Genomic DNA, 22,112 nt, shown 5'->3' with positions numbered 1-22,112 from the left:
TTCCCGGGAAGGAATAGTGCTGCCCCATCATTGGTGTTCCCGGGAATGAATAGTGCTGCCCCATCACTGGTGTTCAGGGGAAGGAATAGTGCTGCCCCATCATTGGTGTTCCTGGGAGGAATAGTGCTGCCCCATCATTGGTGTTCACGGGAGGAATAGTTTTGCCCCATCATTGGTGTTCCCGGGAGGAATAGTGCTGCCCCATCATTGGTGTTCCCGGGAAGGAATAGTGCTGCCCCATCATTGGTGTTCCCGGGAAGGAATAGTGCTGCCCCATCATTGGTGTTCCCAGGAAGGAATAGTGCTGCCCCATCATTGGTGTTCCCGGGAAGGAATAGTGCTGCCCCATCATTTGTGTCCCCGGGAAGGAATAGTGCTGCCCCATCATTGGTGTTCCCGGGAATGAATAGTGCTACCCCATCATTGGTGTTCCCGGGAAGGAATAGTGCTGCCCCATCATTGGTGTTCCCGGGAGGAATAGTGCTGCCCCATCATTGGTGTTCCCGGGAGGAATAGTGCTGCCCCATCATCGGTGTTCCCGGGAGGAATAGTGCTGCCCCATCATTGGTGTTCCCGGGAGGAATAGTGCTGCCCCATCATTGGTGTTCCCGGGAAGAATAGTGCTGCCCAATCATTGGTGTTCCCGGGAAGGAATAGTGCTGCCCCATCATTGGTGTTCCCGGGAAGGAATAGTGCTGCCCCATCATTGGTGTTCCCGGGAAGGGATAGTGCTGCCCCATCATTGGTGTTCCAGAGAAGGACGAGTGCTACCCCATCATTGGTGTTCCCGGGAAGGAATAGTGCTGCCCCATCATTGGTGTTCCCGGGAAGGAATAGTGCTGCCCCATCATTGGTGTTCCCAGGAAGGAATAGTGCTGCCCCATCATTGGTGTTCCCGGGAAGGAATAGTGCTGCCCCATCATTGGTGTTCCCGGGAAGGAATAGTGCTGCCCCATCATTGGTGTTCCCGGGAATGAATAGTGCTACCCCATCATTGGTGTTCCCGGGAAGGAATAGTGCTGCCCCATCATTGGTGTTCCCGGGAAGGAATAGTGCTGCCCCATCATTGGTGTTCCCGGGAGGAATAGTGCTGCCCCATCATTGGTGTTCCCGGGAGGAATAGTGCTGCCCCATCATTGGTGTTCCCGGGAAGGAATAGTGCTGCCCCATCATTGGTGTTCCCGGGAAGGAATAGTGCTGCCCCATCATTGGTGTTCCCGGGAAGGAATAGTGCTGCCCCATCATTGGTGTTCCCGGGAGGAATAGTGCTGCCTCATCATTGGTGTTCCCGGGAGGAATAGTGCTGCCCCATCATTGGTGTTCCCGGGAAGAAATAGTGCTGCCCCCATCACTGGTGTTCCCGGGAAGGAATAGTGCTGCCCCATCATTGGTGTTCCCGGGAAGGAATAGTGCTGCCCCATCACTGGTGTTCCCGGGAAGGAATAGTGCTGCCCCATCATTGGTGTTCCCGGGAAGGAATAGTGCTGCCCCATCATTGGTGTTCCCGGGAAGGAATAGTGCTGCCCCATCATTGGTGTTCCCGGGAGGAATAGTGCTGCCCCATCATTGGTGTTCCCGGGAGGAATAGTGCTGCCTCATCATTGGTGTTCCCGGGAAGGACTAGTTCTGCCCCATCATTGGTGTTCCCGGGAAGGAATAGTGCTGCCCCGTCAGTGGTGTTCCCGGGAGGAATAGTGCTGCCCCATCATTGGTGTTCCCGGGAGGAATAGTGCTGCCCTGTCAGTGGTGTTCCCGGGAGGAATAGTGCTGCCCCATCATTTTCATTATTACTTTAACCACTTGCTTGCTGGGCACATATACCCCCCTCCTGCCCAGGTGAAATTTCAGCTTTCGGCACTGCGTCGCTTTAATTAACAATTGCGCGGTCGTGCGACGTGGCTCCCAAACAAAATCGACGTCCTTTTTTCCCCACAAATAGAGCTTTCTTTTGGTGGTATTTGATCGCCTCTGCGGTTTTTATTTTTTGCGCTATAACCAAAAAAGAGCCACAATTTTGAAAAAAATACAATATTTTTTACTTGTTGCTATAATAAATATCCCAATTTTAAAAAAAAAAACATACATTTTTTTTCTCAGTTTAGGCCGATACGTATTCTTCTACATATTTTTGGTAAAAAAAAAAAAAAAAAAACGCAATAAGCGACTGGTTTGCGCAAAAGTTATAGCGCCTACAAAATAAGGGACAGAATTATTATTTTTTATTATTTTTTTTTTTTTACTAGAAATGGCGGCGATCTGCGATTTTTATTGGGACTGCGACGTTATGGCGGACACATCGGACACTTTTGACACATTTTTGGCACCATTCACATTTATACAGAGATCAGTGCTATAAATATGCACTAATTACGGTATAAATGTGACTGGCACTGAAGGGGTTAACACTAGGGGGTGAGGAAGGGGTTAAATGTATTCCCTGCATAGTGTTCTAACTGTAGGTGGAAGGGGGGTGACTGGGGGGGATGACCGATCTATGTCTCTATGTACAAGAGACACAGATCGGTCTCCTCTCTCCAGAGACAGGACGCTGTCTCTGTGTGAGCCGGCAATGAGAGATGATCTCATATGTAAACATATGAGATCATCTCTCATTGGCCGCACAGATCGCATCGCAAACGGCCACTCTGATTGGCCGTTCGCGGCGATCTGTGATTGCCTGTGTCCAAGGGACACGGCCAACACAGAGTTTCCCCGCTGCGCGCTCTGAAGCACGCGCGGGGAACGCGCAAAGGGGCGGACGTCAATTGACATCCACTTGGATTTTCGGATCCGCGCTGTAGCCGTCATTTGACTATAGCGTGGATCCCAAGCGGTTAAATAAACCAAAAAATTGCATATTACTTTTATTTTATCCGATTTAATCGAAACAATAATCTGCCAACTAATCGATTATGAAACTAATCGTTCGTTGCAGCCCTTAAAATATGTATTTTTTTTTTTTGGGGGGGGGGGGGGGGGTGGTATGTAGGAATGTGCCCATGATATTCTAATAGATATGGCTTTATAAATGTTTTTTACATGATGCAAGCACCAGGAGGGTTAATAATCGTGTTCTGCATAGAATCCATACCTCCAGATATACATCTGAGCCCGGCTTTGTTGTTGAGGAAAATCTACAAGGCATCTGAAACATGCAATGTTATTTTTACAGCCGGGCAGGCAGCTGACTCTCTTATTTTCCTCGCTGGATGCTGGTGGATTGGAGCCACTCTCCTACAGCCCTATAGAAGTATTTATAGAGGGGGGGGGGAGTGAAAGTTGTGCCGTATTTTCCTATCTGCGTGAGTAATATGGGAAAAATTATTCATTTCTGGAGAATTGGCGCACGCTCGGATAGTATAGGGGTGCACCCGGCGCGGCGTTAGAGGAGATCTGTGGCGTTCTGCTGCCCGAGGAAGCTTTGCTTTATGGAATCTCCGCTGACTTCAAATTTCCTTCTAGTGTCTAAGAGGATGGCAGCGGTCCAACATTAACAATCCACATAGCAGAGTGAGGAGGCGGCAGCTCGCCGGGCTGCTGAGCACAAATTCATGCTAGCCTTGTGCACAGCTTTAGGTAAGTTCAATCTAAAGATTCTGTCCTGTTTTTACAAAAGGTTTGGGGGGGCTGCTTGTCCCGTTCTCATTTTGCTGGAGCTGACGAGTGTCCTGCAGGGCATGCTTGGACATGTAGTTCCTCTAATCTTGGAGACCTGTATGCACCTGATTTGTACCTTTTCTTTAAAAATTCTGCACACTCCTTTTTTTGTATTTTTTTTGTTTTTGTTTTTTTACTTTTTTCTTAGTTGGGGTTGTAACTTTAAGTATAACTAAAGACAAAACATTTTTAATTCAGTTTTAGAATGCTGGGAAGGGTTTCATCAATTATTTATTTTATTTTTGCAGTTTGTGTCCCATTGGGGAGATTTCGATTTTTTTTTCCTGAAGACGCAATTGGAAGGGGAATTCCCTCTAAGGCTCCATTCACACCTAGACGTATGTTACCGCGGCGTATTTTGCCGCGACAAATTGCGGCGTTTTGTCCCGCGATTTGCCGCGACAAAACGCGGTAAAATACGCCGCGGTAACATACACAGGAGGGGTGACAACATTGTCAGCTATGGCCGAAAGCCGCCTGAAAAAAAGGTCTGGGACTTGTTTTCAGGCGGCAGGCGTACGGCGGTCGTCGTGGAGATGTGAACCATCTCCATAGCCGACAATGTAAACTCACCCCTCCAGCGTATATGGGGCTGCTGCGGCGTCGCGCTACAGGCATATTTACGCCTAGGTGTAAATGGGCACTAAGGCTCCATGCACACTGAAGCTGATAAAAGCTCAAAAAAAAACGCCAGTAGCTTTGCAGGGAGCCTTTCAAAGTTTTTTTTACCGTTTTTGCAATAGCTTTAATCAGCGTTTTTGAGTGTAGCTTTTTTTTTTTTTTTTACCTTTTTTTTTTTTTTTCAATGGATAAAAAGCTTTTTTGAGCGTTTTTCGGCCTTTTTGCAGTTTTTAGCGTTTTTTTCGCCAATAAACGGCACTTTGAACCCAAATTTCGGGCGTTCAGAAAAAAGCCAATAAACTCCAAAGCTCATTAACACTAAAAAATGCCCAGGTGTGTATAGGCTAACATAGAGTTCAGTTTATGGGCTTTAAAAAAAAGCCAAAACGCCAATAAACTGCAGTTTATCAGCTTCAGTGTAAAGGCTCCAATCACACTGAAGCTGATAAAAGCTATAAAAAAAACGCCAGTAGCTTTGCAGGGAGCCTTTTAAAGTTTTTAGCGTTTTTGCAATAGCTTTAATCAGTGTTTTTCGGGGTTGTTTGTTTTTTTTTTTTTTTTTTTTACTTTTTTTAATGGATTAAAAACTGCAAAAAAAACGCTGTCACTTGCGTTTTTGAGCGTTTTTCTGCGTTTTTCAGTGTTTAGCGTTTTTTTTTCCGCCGAAAAACGGCACTTTGAACGCAAATTTCGGGCGTTCAGAAAAAAGCCAATAAACTCCAAAGCTCATTAACACTAAAAAACGCCCAGGTGTGCATGGGCTCATAGGCTAACATAGAGCTCAGTTTATGGGCTTTAAAAAAAAAAGCCAAAACGCCAATAAACTGCAGTTTATCAGCTTCAGTGTGCATGGAGCCTTAAGGCCTTAAGGCTCCATGCACACTGAAGCTGATAAAAGCTATAAAAAAAACGCCAGTAGCTTTGCAGGGAGCCTTTCAACGTTTTTTTTAGCGTTTTTGCAATAGCTTTAATCAACGTTTTTCAGTGTAGCTTTTTTTTTTTTTTTACTTTTTTTTCAATGGATTGAAAACCGCCAAACGCTGGCACTGGCGTTTTTGAGAGTTTTCAAGCGTTTTTCTGCGTTTTGCTGCATTTTGCATTTTTGAGAGTTTTTTTCGACAAAAAACAGGACTTTGAACGCAAATTTCGGGCGTTCAGAAAAAAGCCAATAAACTCCAAAGCTCATTAACACTAAAAAAATGCCCAGGTGTGCATGGGCTCATAGGCTAACATAGAGTTCAGTTTATGGGCTTAAAAAAAAAAAAAAGCCAAAACGTCAATAAACTGCAGTTTATCAGCTTCATGGAGCCTAAAGCCTCGTACACACGCACGGTTTTCTCGGCAAGAAAACTTCTGGCAGAGTAAACGGAGCGTGTATACGCGGCTTTAAGAAAACTGCCCAGAATCTCGACAAGAAAAATAGAGAACCTGCTCTCTGTTTTCTCGTCGTGATTCTCTGCAGTGTTTTCCTGCCGAGAAACCCAGGCGTCTGTATGCTTACCTGTCGCCGTGGAAACCCGAAAATGACTTTGACGCGTGCGCGGTAGCTTCCAAGGAAGAGGTAGGGGTGTAGCAAGATGGCGGTGACGGCATCGAATGTGACGAGCGCATGCTCGTGGTAGTCGATGACGTCACGGCGTTCTTGCCATTCAAAAGAACAGCGGTTATTTTGAATAGAGTGTGTGTACACGCGGCCGGCAAGAGAATCTTGCCAAGGATGTCGTCAGGAAAAAACAACGTTTTTTTTTTTCCTGACGAGATTCTGGGCCGTGTGTACAGGGCTTAAGGCTTGGTTGAAATGTGACCAAGCGCGGGCACGTTCAGGGCAGCACCTTTAATGACTCGGAGTGCCCTACATGTGAGAAACATGGAAAATAAAACCCAGACACATGGTGCGTTTGCAGATGCATAGGGTCTATTAATTCCCCCGCCGCGTGGCAGCGCATTTCCCTGTATGTCAGGATAGCGCGTGATTTTGCGCGTTAACCAGCAGTAATGTGAACCCGCTATTTGTGTTTCGGGGACTAACTTATGTTTTGGATTTTACTTTTTCTGTCCCGGTGTTGATAAATACAAAAGGGGCGAATTTCCACAGTGGGGACCCAGACAGTAATGAATACCTGACAGGGGTTCTAAGCCAATCACACGCTATTCAAAGCTGCAAACAAGGTTTGGCATTAGATGTACTTTTTTTTTTGTTTTGTTTTTTTGTCCCTCCTTTTTTATATCATAATCATTCACAACTGATAGTCTTATGCTGCGTACACGCAACCGTTTTTCATGTCATGGAAATAAACTGTTTTTTTCTTGACGTGATCCTTGTCAAGCCTGCCTTGCCTACACACGATCGTGAAAAAAAAAGCTCTAGCAAAGCGCGGTGACGGACAACACGTACGACGGCACTATAAAGGGGAAGTTCCATTCGAATGGCGCCACCCATAAACCAGCAGTGACTGTGGAACCGATTATCTGAGTTTCCATTGATGCTTAGGAAACTCGCTTTGATATACAAGTGCTTTGGATTACAAGCATGCTTCTGGAACGGATTATGCTTGTAAATCCAAGGTACTACTGTACCTGCATATGACCTGGTATAAGCCTCTTGTAGTCCCTGTACAGCAGGGCTGGAGTGTGAGGGGAAGAAGCAGCACAATGAGCCAAGCAGGGCTGTCTTAATGAGTGGGCACTGCCCAGGGGCCTCAGCTGCATCGGGGGCCTGCACTTTCCCCAAAGCAGCTTGTCCTTGAGCCCACGCTGCCCCAAAATTGGAGGTATATCTGGGGTGTAGAGGGGCCATAGTGATGGGGAGGCATCAATCTAGCAGATATATGTACAGGACAGCTTTGTTACTTTATGTATGTAGTATTTTCCCACTGTTTGCTCTACAGAATGATTGTTTATGTAGTTAATGCGGAGCTCCACCCAAAGGGGAAGCTCCGCTTGTCTGCCTTCTACCTACTTGATGTCTGTTTACCTTTAAATAGCACACGCCCCTTAGAATTAGGCGGGCTTGCGCCGGACGGTGCCGGCGTAAGTTTTCACGCAAGTGCTTGGTGAATCAGGCACTTGCGATGAAAACTTGCAGCGGTGTAACGTATATACGATATGTTACACCGCCGCAATTCTTTATGAATCTGGCCCAATGTCTTTCGATATTTTGTCTTTGGGGTTGGCTCTGATTGGTAGTAAATCATGGGAGATATTTGCTTCTTTTTGTAAGTATAAAGTTGAGGTTTCCTAACCCCTGAGCTCTGTGTCTGTTGGTAACGTTCTAATTTACTCAGACCAGGAATTGTATGTTTGTGAGAACGGAATGCCAGTATTTTGTCTAGCTTCAATCCTAAATTGATTGGCCTTTGCATGGGCTGATGACATAGCCTAATGGTCCTTTCACACTAGCCTGGGGTCCTTTTTGTCTTTTTTTTTTTTTTTTCTGGTGGTGAGTGACTAGCACGATACATTCTTTCAGCAATGTTTTTAATTTTTTTATATTTTTTGAATTTATTTAAGAGTATACAAAGTTAGTGCAGTGTGTTGCAAAAACCTGTCACGTGATCAGTCTGTACTCTTTGATCCTCAGGATTGGAGCATATCCTGTGCCTGTGGATACGCACAAATTGGGAGACAGGTAAATTCTTGCATAAATGTTTTAGCATACAGAGATGCAATGTGGCATTCCTGTCTGTAGGTTAACTGTGGAGATTGTTGGAAGTCTTATTTTTCCTGGCCAAAAGAAACTGTGATATCAAGGAAAGCAACAGATGACCTAGAAGAGAATGGGTTCAAATCTGTGTTATTATTTCAGCTACTTATTTAGCGTTGTCAATTTACGCAGTGCTTTACATACACATTGTACATTCACATCAGTCCCTACCCTCAAGGAGCTTTCAACTTAAAGCGGGAGTTCACCCAATCAAGTTTTTTTTTCTCTTTTCCCCTTAGATTGATGCTCGTTTTGTCTAGGGGAATCGGCTAGTTGTTTTAAAATATGAGCCGTACTTACCGTTTTCGAGATGCATCTTCTCCGTCGCTTCCGGGTATGGGTCTTCGGGACTGGGCGTTCCTTCTTGATTGACAGTCTTCCGAGAGGCTTCCGACGGTCGCATCCATCGCGTCACTAGTAGCCGAAAGAAGCCGAACGTCGGTGCGGCTCTATACTGCGCCTGCGCACCGACGTTCGGCTTCTTTCGGAAAGTCGTGACGCGATGGATGCGACCGTCGGAAGCCTCTCGGAAGACTGTCAATCAAAATAGGAACGCCCGCTCCCGCAGCCCATACCCGGAAGCGGCGGAGAAGATGCATCTCGTAAACGGTAAGTACGGCTCATATTTTAAAACTAGCCGATTCCCCTAGACAAAACGAGCAGGAATCTAAGGGGAAAAAGTGTCATGTGCGGGTGAACCTGCGCTTTAAAGCGGAAGTAAACCCATGCATAAAACAGTTACCTATGGCAGTTGTAGATTAAACAGAGGCCAAGATGGCAGCTTCCTTGGCTAAAAACGATAGGGGGGTTTACTACCACTTTAAGGTCACTAACACGCATTCATACATATACTAGGACCAATTTAGACAGGATCCAATTAACCTACCAGCATGTGTAAAGGCCTGTACACACGATCGGCTATTCCAACAACAATTGTCCGATGGATGTGTTTTCTCTGATAATTCGACCGTGTATGCTCCATCGGGTAATTGTTGCCGGATTTTTATGCTCTCAAATTGTCCAACAACAAATGTGTTCCGTCAGATTATCCAATCGTGTGTACACAAATTAGTCGGACTAAAATCCAAAGTACAAACATGCATGCTCTGAGCCAATGCTAACCATCAGACAACATTAGCAGAAGTTGCCCAAAGGGTGGCGCTAAAGAGCTGAAAAAAAAATGTAGTTTAATGTATGTTGGCTGAAAATGTTCTGCTTGTCTGTATGCAGAACAAGTTCACAGACAAGACCCTTCGAACAAAAATTCACAGATTTGTCCAATGAGAGTTCGATCGTGTGTACGAGGCTTTAGGGTGTGAGTGAATTAGACCTGAAATCAGTTGAGGGTGCTTTTTTATGTGTGTGTGTATATATATATATATATATATATATATATATATATATATATATATATATATACACATACATACATACATACATACATACATACATACATACATACATAAATTTTTTCGGACTTTGTTTTAGCTAATTGAAGATAGTTACGAGTAACGGCACATTTGAAGCGCTCCCATTGAAGTCTATTGGGGCCAAAAACGTACGACCATGTCCCAAGAGAGCTAATGTACCGTAATTTATCTGAGCGTTGAGGGACAATACACTGATCATATGTGAACAAGCACAATAGATTAACATGCGTCAAAAGCTGAAATGCTTCTGGAAAAAAGCAAAGAAAATAACTAATTCCAAACCACAAAAGAAACGTCATCTATATACCCAAACCATGTATGAACATGGTTCTGGTAGATGGTTAGTTTCTCAAGTGACTAAACAGATGTGTGAAAGTCATTGAAGGTCCACCACCTCCCATCCACAGAGCACTTCTTTTTTTTTTTACAGAAAGTGATTGTACAGCTTTTATGAATTGAGCAGAAGGGACGGGCATAGTCTGCAATTTTGTCGAGTGCCAGTATTTTATATTACCTCCCTCTGCACCGGAAGATTACAGCTGCAAAGATAGTGGGGGGGGGGGGGGGTGGGAATAGAGGAATGAACATTTCAGTGATGCTGCCACCAGCACAAGGGATACTTCTTATTCAATGTACCGTATATACTCGAGTATAAGCCAAATTTTTCAGCATATTTTTTGGTGCTGAAAATGCACCCCTCGGCTTATACTCGAGTCACCTTTTTGCGCCTGATCTCCCGGACTTTGTAGCCCCACTCTTTCTCTAGAAGTGTGCAAAGTTTGTTGTACGGCAGACCTATGGCCGGGGAGCACAGATTTTTTTCAAAGCCGGGCACCCCTTCCATAGACTCCCATGTTAAACTGTAATTTATCTGGTGACTTTGAGGACCCGGTACCGGCTGGTCATGGGTCTCCTGGACCCGAAACTTACCACACATGTAGCCACATTTCTCCTCTACAAGTGTGCAAAGTTTGTTTTCTGGGGGACCTACGGATGTGGAGTACTGATTTGTTTTAAAGCCAGCACTTCTTCCATAGACTCCCATGTTAAACTGTAATTTCTCTGGTGACTTTGGTAACCCGGTACCGGCTGGTCATAGGTCTCCTGGACCCGAAACTTGGCACACATGTAGCCCCATTTCTCCTCTATAAGTGTGCAAAGTTTGTTTTCTGGGGGACCTACGGCTGGGGAGCACTGATTTTTTTTTTAAAGACAGCACCTCTTCCATAGACTCCCATGTTAAACATCAGTCTAGGCATGGGCACAGTGAGGCATGGGCACAGTGAGGCATGCACATGGGCACAGTGAGGCATGCAGATGGACACCCTAGGCTTATACTCGAGTTAATACGTTTTTCCCATTTTTTTGTGGTAAAATTAGGTGCCTCTGCTTATATTCAGGTTTGTCTTATACTCGAGTATATACGGTAACTACCATCCCTTGTGCTGGTAAAAGAAAAAAAGCATTAACTAATCTTAAGCTTTAAAGCCGAGTTCCACCTAAAAATGGAACTTCCGCTTAACCCACTCCTTGCCCCCTTACATGCCACATTTGGCATGTAATTTTTTTGGGGGGGAGTGAGGGCTTCAGGAGAAGGGGACTTCCTGTCCCACTTCCTCCTTCCGCCGAGGGGCTGGAAAGGCGATTAGCTTAATCGCCTTCTTGCAGCCCCTCCCTGTAGGCGAGCGCCTGTCCAATCGGACCGCGCCGCTCGCGCATGCGCAGTGGGTGCCCGGCCGTGAACCTGAAAGCTGTCACTGCCGGGTGCCCGCACTAGGAATGAAGACGCCGGCCGGTGAGGGGGGGCGAGGAGCGGAGCCCCGGTTGGCGCGTCGCTGGAGCCGTGGAGCAGGTAAGTGTCTGTTTATTTAAAGCCAGCAGCTACACTTTTTGTAGCTGCTGACTTTTAATAAACTTAAAAAAAGGCTGGAACACCCCTTTAATGTTCTTTACACATTTGCACACAGAGCATGACATTGGGGGTTATTTACGAAAGGCAAATCCACTTTGCACTACAAGTGAAAACTACAAGTGCAAAGTGCACCTGAAAGTGCACTTGGAGGTGCAGTCGCTGTAAATCTGAGGGGTAGATCTGAAATGAGGGGAAGCTCTGCTGATTGTATTATCCAATCGTGTGCAAGCTAAAATGCTGTTTTTTATTTTCCTTGCACGTCCCCCTCAGATCTACAGCGACTGCACTTGCAGTGCACTTGTAGTTCGCACTTGTAGTGCAAAGTGGATTTGCCTTTTGTAAATAACCCCCAATGTCACTTTGTGTGGAGACGTGCTTGATCTTTACGTTCTTTCCATCTCGCCAGAGTATTCAATGTGTCTGACTAAGAGCCGGTTCACACTGGGTCGCGTCCCATTTAATGCAATGGAACCGTTGTAATGGGAGCGACGCAAGTCGCTCCGACTTAGAAAAAGGTTCTTGCACGACTTCGGGGGCGGCTCGGGGCGACCTGCATTGACTTTCTATACAGGAGTCGTTTTGCAGAGTTGTGCCGCGGAAGTGTGAACCGGCTCTTATGTTCTTTACTTCTTTTTGTTTGCATCTACCCAACTAGTTTCACAACTTTCCCAACACCTTAAAAGTAAAACCTCTTTCTAGACTAGCTCTTACTTTGTGTGTGTGTGTGTGTGTGCGCGTTTTGTGTATTTTGCACTTTGGCCTAAATATTTGTAACTGCCTTCATGACCATACACATGACATTTCTGCCATTCCTTGAGCTGCGTATCTCCACTCTCATATCGGTGATGAAGTCTTTGCTACAATATTATTCTGGGCCATGCAGAGGCGTATCTAGTGAAAATGGCGCCTATGGCAAGCACTGAAACTGCGCCCCCTGTCAAAACATTTGAAACCTTTCAGATAACCAGGGACAGGGAGGGACGCAGTGCGACGAGGACAGAGAGGGACACTGGGGACCACTGGCATCTGGTGCTGAATTTTTTTTGGGGCGGCGCAAACAAACTGAAACAAAAATCAATTACAGCCACTGTGCCCATCAAAAGCAGCCACTGTGCCAATCAAACACAGCCACTGTGCCATCAATGGCCAGTCATCGGCCGTCATGGGGGCGCCTGTCACTCCCCTCCCCAGGCCAAGATGCAATATTGGCAATTGCTGTGCTGGCGCCACGCTTCAGCAGACCGGCTGCAACGCGGGGGAGCTACATTAGTGCGGGAGGTGGCCGCAGGAGGACGGGTGGGATTGTTTTTCGTGTGGGGGGTAGGTTTTTGCCGCCCCCCTCCCCATGGCACTTGCCATGGCTGCCATAACCTAGATACGCCACTGGGGCCATGTTGTTCCTGGGTGGCTACAACATGCAGAGAGACAGACATATTGCTGGAAATGTAGTATGCCTGGCTAACTTTGACATTTAATATTTATGTGAGTTTATGTAAGCTCTCAGGGGGAGATTTACTAAAACTGGAACACATCGATTCTGGTGCAGCTGAGCATAGTGATCAATCCGCTTCTTATTTAATCTTGTTCAATGTGGGCCCCTTTCACACGGTCAGACCGTTCAGGTCCGCCTGTCATATTTGTCGGCGGACTGAAACGGCCGCTCCATACGTCTCTATGGAGCGTTGTATGTCAGTGGAGACATGTCCGCTGACATCCATCCCGATCCGCTAAAATCGGAAGGATGGCGATATGTCCCCATCCGTCCATGGGCGGATCGGATCTGTCCGTTTTCATCAGATTTCTCCATAGGAGACAGCGGCGCTGCACAAGCCCCTCCCCGCTCAGTGAGCAGAGAGGGACTTGTCATCCGCCGGCTCTGCGGAGAGATCTTCCGCTGAGCTGGCGGACACCGCTGAGATCGAGTCCACCTAGTGTGAAAGGGGCCTAAGGCTCCGTTCACACTAATGCGTTTTTTGATGCATTTTGCAGAATTTTTTTTTAACATGGTTTCCTATGGAACATGTTCACATCAATGCTTTTTTGTGCCTCTGCGTTTTTGGAAAGGGTCGGGGACTTTTTCCCCACAAAAAGCAGCGTTTTGCATGTACTAGAATTTCAATGGACCTGCATCCAAAACACGAGTACGGCGATTTTTGCCGTGGTTTTCTTTTTTATTTTTTTAAACCTGTTTATAGCTGGTTGTTAAAGGAAATTAAAATGTAAAAAAAAAATTGCTGGCTAAAAAAAAAGCGCTTTGAAAGTGCAGCAAAACTGGTCTTTTTCACGTGACCTCGAAAAGCGCCGCAAAAAGGACTGGCGCTTCTTCCGAGCCTATAGATGTCCATGTTCATATGTCTGGGGAGCGACAGGTGTTCAGTGCAGCCAGTCTGTCAAAATCAATGACAAGCTGAAATACGCGGCAGCTGTACAGATCTTCCTGGACATCCCAATGTTTACATCTGTTCAGGGATGGACACACAGCTGGGTTGAGTTTTAAATATACCATTTGAAAATGTTTGGTTTTTCTCTTCAGGAAGTGCAAAAAAATACATGTTGGTCATGCCTAAAATTAACTATTGTGGTTCTAAAGTCTTAAAGCGGAGCTCCACCCTAAAGTGGAACTCCCGCTGATCGGAACCCTCCCCCCCTCCGGTGTCACATTTGACATTTTTCAGGGGGGAGGGGGGTGCAGATACCTGTCTAAAGACAGGTATTTGCACCCACTTCCGGCCACACAGTCTGCGGGTAGACTGCGGGCAGAACGTAAGTTCCCCCATACTGCACTAAGGTAAAGGAAGCTATTTAGGGGGAAAAAATTACCTTTACAACCCCTTTTAAAAAGTCAGACAAATTATCAGCCCCTGATATTTACAGACCGTTGTAAAAATAGATTTTGGCAACCCTGCCCAGTGACAACCGTTTCGTTAGGTAGGAACCTCAATTAGCTTCACAGGCAGACAGGGGCGGACCGACAACTTATGGGGCCCCCGGGCAATAGCAGATTATGGGGCCCTGGGCTTACAGATGGCCACCATGCCAGGAGGCAATGCAGAGGCGGGGCAGCTACAATCTCAGGATTTTCACATCAGAAGCATGTCGGTTTCAGACATATCAGGGACAGATGTAAAAAAAAAAAAACTGATTTTTTACATACTGTCCCTGGTTTTACTGAGCCTAGCAACCCTGATGGGGCCCCCGGGCAGTGCCCGAGTGCCTCAATGGTTAGTCAGCCTCTGCAGGCAGAAATCTAAATGTATCACTCTACCCATATAGGTAGATTCAAGTAGATGTGCCTAAACTTGCAGCGGCGTAGCTTAGTGTGTTTAGGCTACGCCACCGTAAGTTAGCGAGGTGAGTACATGATTCACAATGTACTTACCTGCTAAGTTACGGCGGCGTAGCCTAAATCGGCGGGCGTAAGGGCGCCAAATTCAAATGTGTGGAAGGGGGCGTGTTTTATGTTAATAAGGCTTGACCTTACGTTTTTTTCGAACTGCGCATGCACCGGGAGCCTACATTTCCCAGTGTGCATTGCGGCTAAGTACGCCACACGGGCCTATTGATTTCGACGTGGACGACGTAAATCCAGAATTTTGACGCGGGAACGGCGGCCATACTTAACATTACTATTCCATTAGGACTAAGCTCTAACTTTAGGCGGCCTATCTCTAACGTAAACGGCGTAAAAGTACTGCGTCGGCCGGGCGTACGTTCGTGAATCGGTGTATCTACTCATTTACATATTCTACACCGACCGCAATGGAAGCGCCACCTAGCGGCCATCCGGAAAAATGGCAATCTAAGATAGGACGACGCAAGCCGTCGTATCTTAGATATGTTTAAGCGTATCTCTGTTTGAGAATACACTTAAACATAGGTCGGCGTAGATTCTGAGTTAGGTCGGCTTATCTACTGATAAGCCGGCCTAACTCTTACTGAATCTACCTAATAGAGTAGATGAAGACTAGGACCCCCATCAGCCCAGTTGTTGTCCCTCCTGGAGATTTCTCCTGGCTTCCCGTCTGGTAAAACGTTTGTCATCTGGACACAAAGTGAAGGAAAATCTCTCTTGTGGAACAGCGAATGCCTTTTCCATTCTATCCAAAAACTAAAAGCACAAGTCTGGGCAGGGCATTCGCTTTAATATGATAGTTTTTGCTGTAAATGTAATCTATAGTTTTATATCGGGATTGGAGAAGAAGTCCACTCTCGGGTCTCAGTTTTTCCGGCATTCCTGTGGTAGGATGTTTAGCTTCTGTCACTGCTTTCTGCTGCAGTACTTTTATCTCGTAGTAAACAGGCTCACAATTTAACTTCTGTAGCGGGTCTGCTGGAGGAGTACAGCCTTCCCTTTGTGAAAGGGGGGGGGGGGGGCACAGTGACAGCTGAAATGACATGCATATAGTAGATATCGCCACTGTGTCTTGTCAGAGGCTGACACTCAACACCTCTGTCCTCTCATTCTCTTTGCAGTACAATCCTAGAAGAGGAGAAGATTCAGCAAGAGGAGCGGATGAGAATGGAGTCCAGGAGGCAGGTGACGGTGTCCTGGGACTCGGCGGGGTCAGATGAGGCACCGCCAAAGGTCAGTAAATGAATTGTTCTCAAATTTAAATTGATTTTTCTTGTACATGATTGCATTTTTAAAATGCCACTGCAGGAGTGTTTTTCTCCCCTCCAGCAGGTTGTAGGTGGTGGGAAGGAAAATAATGGGTTTATTTTGCTTGGGTTCTATACAGACCTGGAATTTAGCAGAAGGATGACTAGAGCCCCTACTAATGGCCACAGCAGGTGTACATGGATGGTGGAAATTCCTCATAATGGGCACAGCAGGTGTACAGACTCAGGAACTCAGCCCAGGGATGGTGGAAACCCCTCATAATCGGCATAGCCGCTGTACAGACTCCGGAACTCAGCCCAGGGATGGTGGAAACCCCTCATAATGGGCACAGCAGGTGTACAGACTCAGGAACTCAGCCCAGGGATGGTGGAAACCCCTCATAATGGGCACAGCAGGTGTACAGACTCCGGAACGCAGCCCAGGGATGGTGGAAACCCCTCATAATGGGCACAGCAGGTGTACAGACTCAGGAACTCAGCCCAGGAATGGTGGGAACCCCTCATAATGGGCACAGCAGGTGTACAGACCTGGGAACTCAGCACAGGGATGGTGGGAATTACTCATAATGGGCACAGCAAATCTGCAGACCTGGAAACTCGGCACAGGGATGGTGCAAACCCCCCATAATGGGCAGAGGAGGTGTACAGACCTGGGAACTCAGCCCAGCGATGGTGGAAACCCCTCATAATGGGCATAGCAGGTGTACAGACCAGGTAACTCAGCACAGGGACTACCCCCGAAGGAGCTGCTGGTTTGTTTTGGGTGGAATGTTACCTTTGCATCTCCGCCATCTAGGGTACTTGATGAGAGTTGTAGTAAATGGAATGTCCACAGGTGTCTTTTCTGTGCTTTTTATTACCCAGCCGGGTAAAAACGATTAACAATAGAAAGGTGAAGGGATAGCAAATAGGATACAGCAGATTCAGGTGTAACTGCATACGGGAAACAGTCCTGCTTCCAACAACACTTTACTTTGCCACTCCAGCCGGAGCGGGTATAGCGCACCTGGACAGGCCTCTCTCACAAGCCTGACAGCCAGAGTCACTCGAACTCAGGATCAAGTCTCTGCCACAGACCCTCCCAAAAGAATGGAGACAATTATGGTCCAGAATCCTCTCTCTGTAGATTCAGCACCTGGATCTCCTTCAGGTAGTTTCTGCAAGTAAGACCCCTTTCACACTGACACGTTTTTCAGGCGCTGCTATACCGCCTGAAAAAATCGTGCCCTGCAGGCTTCAATGTGAAAGCCTGAAGGCTTTCACAATGAAGCGGTGCGCTAGCAGGACCGCTCCAAAAGTCCTGCTAGCCGCATCTTTGGAGCGGTATAGGAGCGGGGTGTTTACTGCTCTCCTATACTGCTCCTTCCCATTGAAATCAATAGGAAACCGCGGTAATACCGCCCGCAATGCGCCTCTTCGGCCGCACCCTTTTTCGGCCGCTAGCGGGGGTTAAAACCGCATCGCTAGCGGCCGAATATCGCGGTAAATACGACGGTATAGCGGCGCTAAAAATCGCGCCGCTATATCGTCACCGCACCTCCACTGCCCCATGTGAAAAGGGCCTTAGCGACTGACAGGCGACCAACATCTCCAACCTGTCAGATCCCCGGTAGTCCCCCGATGAATGGACAGGCCCCTCCTGGAACACCATCCTCATGCTTGGTATACTTCGGACAGACTCCTAATCGGTCAGCCTCCTCCAACTGGACGGACAGCTCGGGACCCCCTCCAAATTGGGGACCCTGTCAAACACTGGGCACAGCAGATCAGTTGCTCCGTGCCAACGTGGTCCCAGAACCAGGAACACTGCTACCCACGCACACCCTGGCCGGGAGGGCCATATGCGGGGGTGTTATGGAATGGCTACCCCAATGGTGGGCGCCACACAAGGAAGAAGACCTTGAGGCCATGGCGTCTGCCCCCTTTATACCCCTTCCCAGCATGCACAGCGAGGTGACCCACCCCTGACTGGCCTCCAAGGAGAGATACTCAGTCTCACTTGACCCCACTGCTGCCACCTGCCGTCCGGAGGGTGACCTGAGTCCCCAGACGAAAGGTTAGCCCACAATATAGCCAAGCTAAAACAGAGACCCAAATTTAAACAATCAAACTAAGTCAGAGCTAATTATTTCTCTGAATTCTCCTCCTAAATTGAACATAGCACCGGCTCTGAAAGTAGCCCGGCGCTACATGTACTATAGATTCTATGAATAAAAAGCGATCTGTGAATGGAGGAGGCCGACCACCCCACCAATACGCAATACCAGCGTGAAGATAGATCTTGGTAGTTATATGTGAGGGGGAAAACGGACATTTGATCATTTCTTTTTATACAAATGACTGTTTTTTTATTGGGTTTTATATACCCGACATTCTGTGTTTGCAACATTGTTGGCATCAGGGGCAAGCATCTTGACAGGTCCTGGTACTCCGTATACTGGTATGAGGATGGTTCTCTACAGTGGCGGTTCGTCCATAGAGGGCGCTGGAGCGCCACCCCCTCTGGCTCTCACCGCCACTGAGTCTAATAACATAGATTCATGCATTGCACGAATCTGTTATTGTCGCCGCTGCCGCCCACTATTCAGCTGGCCGGATGTTGAGCGCCAGCCAGCTGAATAACGGCAGCTGGTTGGCTGTACAGAAGTGCTTATCAGAGCCAGCGGCTCTGATAGGCTTTCCGAGTACAGCCCTCGGGTCCCCGGAAGCTTATCCTCGGAACGCACGGGGGGTGCGTTTCTTTGGATAAGACTGACAGGCGTCTCAGCCAATCAGGTTGGCCGGTTCTGGCTACCGGTAACCTGATTGACTGAAGCGTCATCGAGGGTGGGAGAAGACATCAAGGACGTGGATAGCTGACTCCAGTAAAGGTAAGTGCCGGGCAGGGGGGGAAAGAGGCATTTTACAGGGCACAGCGGCGACGAAGGGCACAGTGACATCAATGGGCACAGTGACATCAATGGGCACAGTGACATCAATGGGCACCGTGACATCAATGGGCACAGTGGCGACAATTGATGGCACAGTGGCGACAATTGATGGCACAGTGGCGACAATTGATGGCACAGTGGCGACAATTGATGGCACAGTGGCGACAATTGATGGCACAGTGGCGACAATTGATGGCACAGTGGCGACAATTGATGGCACAGTGGCGACAATTGATGGCACAGTGGCGACAATTGATGGCACAGTGGCGACAATTGATGGCACAGTGGCGACAATTGATGGCACAGTGGCGACAATCGATGGCACAGTGGCCGACAATTCATGACATGGCACAGTGGCGACAATTCATGGCACAGTGACTGCATTTGATGGCATGGCACAGTGGTGACAATTGATGGCACAGTGGCTGCGTTTGATGGCATGGAACAGTGGTGACAATTGATGGCACAGTGGCTGCGTTTGATGGCATGGAACAGTGGTGACAATTGATGGCACAGTGGCTGCGTTTGATGGCATGGAACAGTGGTGACAATTGATGGCACAGTGGCTGCGTTTGATGGCATGGAACAGTGGTGACAATTGATGGCACAGTGGCTGCATTTGATGGGCACAGTGAGGCTGCAATTTTTTTTTTCCGTTTGCGCCCCCCCAAAAATTTTGAGCACCAGCCGCCACTGGTTCTCTGTCTGTCCTAACTCTCCGTCACGCTTGAATTATCTCTCCGTCTATGACTAGAGTAGCCAAATGTCAATTATCCTCTCATCTATGACTGGCCTAATGTCATGGAAAAACGGAGCTAATCATGTCCTTGATGGTTTCGGTTGCATCAGAAAAGTGGACTCGTTATATGAATCATTTCTGGTATTATTTATAAGTTACAATAACCTGCCTGCCGGTGGATTCCTCTGGTGAATTCTTTGCTCTTCGTTGTAGGTTGTGTTTATTCATAGTTTCTAGACTTCCATCGCTAGGAGAATTTCCTCTCCGGAAGTTGCTGTCCTGATGTTTGACATAGTTTGGTGTTTTGTGAGGCCTGTCCCTGCAGAAGGACTCCATGTTACATCTGTAGGAAATGGTGTTGGTGATAACATTTTATGACCCGTATTTTTTTATCGTCACTAGAAGACAATTGTGTTAAACATTGTTCCATAGCTAATGTTGCCTTAGATCACTGCTTGTAAACATTACGTGAGGTCTTGTGCTTTGTGATGCACACCGGATGCAGTCCAGTGCGTTTTCTGCATCAAAAACGCGTTGGGGACAGTGTTTAACATGGATTCCCATCCAGTGCAGTCAAAAAAAAGTACAACTTGTTTTTTATTTTTTCTGAATGCAACACATCCGGAACGCTGCAACGTAATGCACATGTCCTCAAAAAGATATATATATATATATATTTTTTTTCTGCATGTATTCACATTTTATAAATGATAATCTTTAACATTTTCATGTACACTGTACCAAAAGTATTGGCACACCTGCACCTCAGGATAAACCACCCCCCCCTCCATCAGTACCGACTTCCCACTCAGAATAAACCACCCCCCTCCATCAGTACTGACTTCCCACTCAGAATAAACCACTTCCCTCCATCAGTACCGACTCCCCCCTTAGGATAAACCACTTCCCTCCATCAGTACCGACTTCCCACTCAGAATAAAAAAATATTTTGTTTATTTTTTGTGGTTGAACTGGATGGACTTGTGTCTTTTTTCAACCTGACTAACTATGTAACTCCCCTCCATCAGTACCGACGCCCCCCCTCGGGATAAACCACCCCCCTCTATCAGTACTGACTCCCCCCCTCGGGATAAACCACCCCCCTCTATCAGTACCGACTCCCCCCTTGGGATAAACCACCCCCCTCTATCAGTACCGACTCCCCCCTCGGGATAAACCACCCCCCTCTATCAGTACCGACTCCCCCCTTGGGATAAACCACCCCCCTCTATCAGTACTGACTCCCCCCCTCGGGATAAGCCACCCCCTCCATCAGTAGCGACTGCCCTCTCAGGATAAACCACCCCCCCTCCATCAGTACCGACTGCCCCCCAGGATAAACCACCCCCCTCAATCAGTACAGACTTCCCCCTCGGGATAAACCACCCCCCTCCATCAGTACCGACTCCCCCCTGGGGATAACCCACCTCCTTCATCAGTAGCGACTGCCCTCTCAGGATAAACCACCCCCCTCCATCAGTACCATCTCCCCTTCAGGATAAACCACCCCCCTCAATCAGTACAGACTCCCCCCTGGGGATAACCCACCTCCTCCATCAGTAGCGACTGCCCTCTCGGGATAAACCACCCCTTTCCATCAGTACCGACTCCCCCCTCGGCATAAGCCACCCCCTCCATCAGTACCGACTCCCCCCTCGGGATAAACCTCCCCCCTCTATCAGTACTGACTCCCCCCTCGGGATAAACCACCCCTCTCCATCAGTACCGACTCCCCCCTCAGAATAAACCACCCCCCTCTATCAGGACCGACTCCCCCCCTCGGCATAAGCCACCCCCTCCATCAGTACAGACTTCCCCCTCGGGATAAACCACCCCCCTCCATCAGTACCGACTTCCCCCTCGGGATAAGCCACCCCCTCCATCAGTAGCGACTGCCCTCTCAGGAAAAACCACCCCCCCTTATCCATCAGTACAGACCCCCCAGGACAAACCCTTAGAAAGGTGTTGCCCCCTCTGCGGGAGGGGGGAGGGGGGGTCAACAGGGTAGTAAAGGGAAAGCTGTTAAACGGGTCAGAGTTAAAAAAAAAAAAAAAAAAAAAAGATAAATGATTGATCAATTCTCATATCGTGGTGTTACGCTATGTCTACACTATTTCTTTACTTTATCCAAAGTTTTGGCTTCAGCTGCACTTTAAGACACACATTTCACATATTTTATTTGTAAAAAAAATATTGGAAAATCATTTTCCTTCCACTTCACATTTATCTTCCACTTTGTGTTACATAGTTACATAGTTAGTCAGGTTGAAAAAAGACGCAAGTCCATCCAGTTCAACCACAAAAAATAAACAAACAAAATAAAAAACACAGTGCAATCCCATACACCTAACTCCATACCCACAGTTGATCCAGAGGAAGGCAAAAAACCCCAGCAGAGCACGATCCAATTTGCAACAGCAGGGGAAAAAATTCCTTCCTGATCCCCCCGAGAGGCAATCTGATTTTCCCCGGATCAACTTTACCTACAAATCTTAATACT

General features: G+C 47.3%; 1 protein-coding gene across 20 annotated transcripts in view; it reads left to right on the top strand.

The window, feature by feature from the left end:
- Positions 1-22,112, top strand: part of PTK2 (protein tyrosine kinase 2) — a 458,969-nt gene that overhangs the window by 361,053 nt on the left and 75,804 nt on the right. For 11 of the 20 annotated variants that reach the window (XM_040355023.1, XM_040355022.1, XM_040355021.1 and 8 more), the window contains one exon: positions 15,797-15,908. In XM_040355023.1, coding sequence (XP_040210957.1) covers positions 15,797-15,908 — 112 coding nt within the window. Of the gene's footprint in view, positions 1-3,362; positions 3,577-7,858; positions 7,907-15,796; positions 15,909-22,112 lie in introns of those variants that run through there. The other 9 variants (XM_040355020.1, XM_040355019.1, XM_040355017.1 and 6 more) reach the window with 2 other exon arrangements.

This window comes from Rana temporaria, chromosome 5 (assembly GCF_905171775.1).
Source record: "Rana temporaria chromosome 5, aRanTem1.1, whole genome shotgun sequence".
NCBI lineage: Eukaryota > Metazoa > Chordata > Amphibia > Anura > Ranidae > Rana > Rana temporaria.
This window is presented reverse-complemented; position numbering and strand designations above follow the sequence as displayed.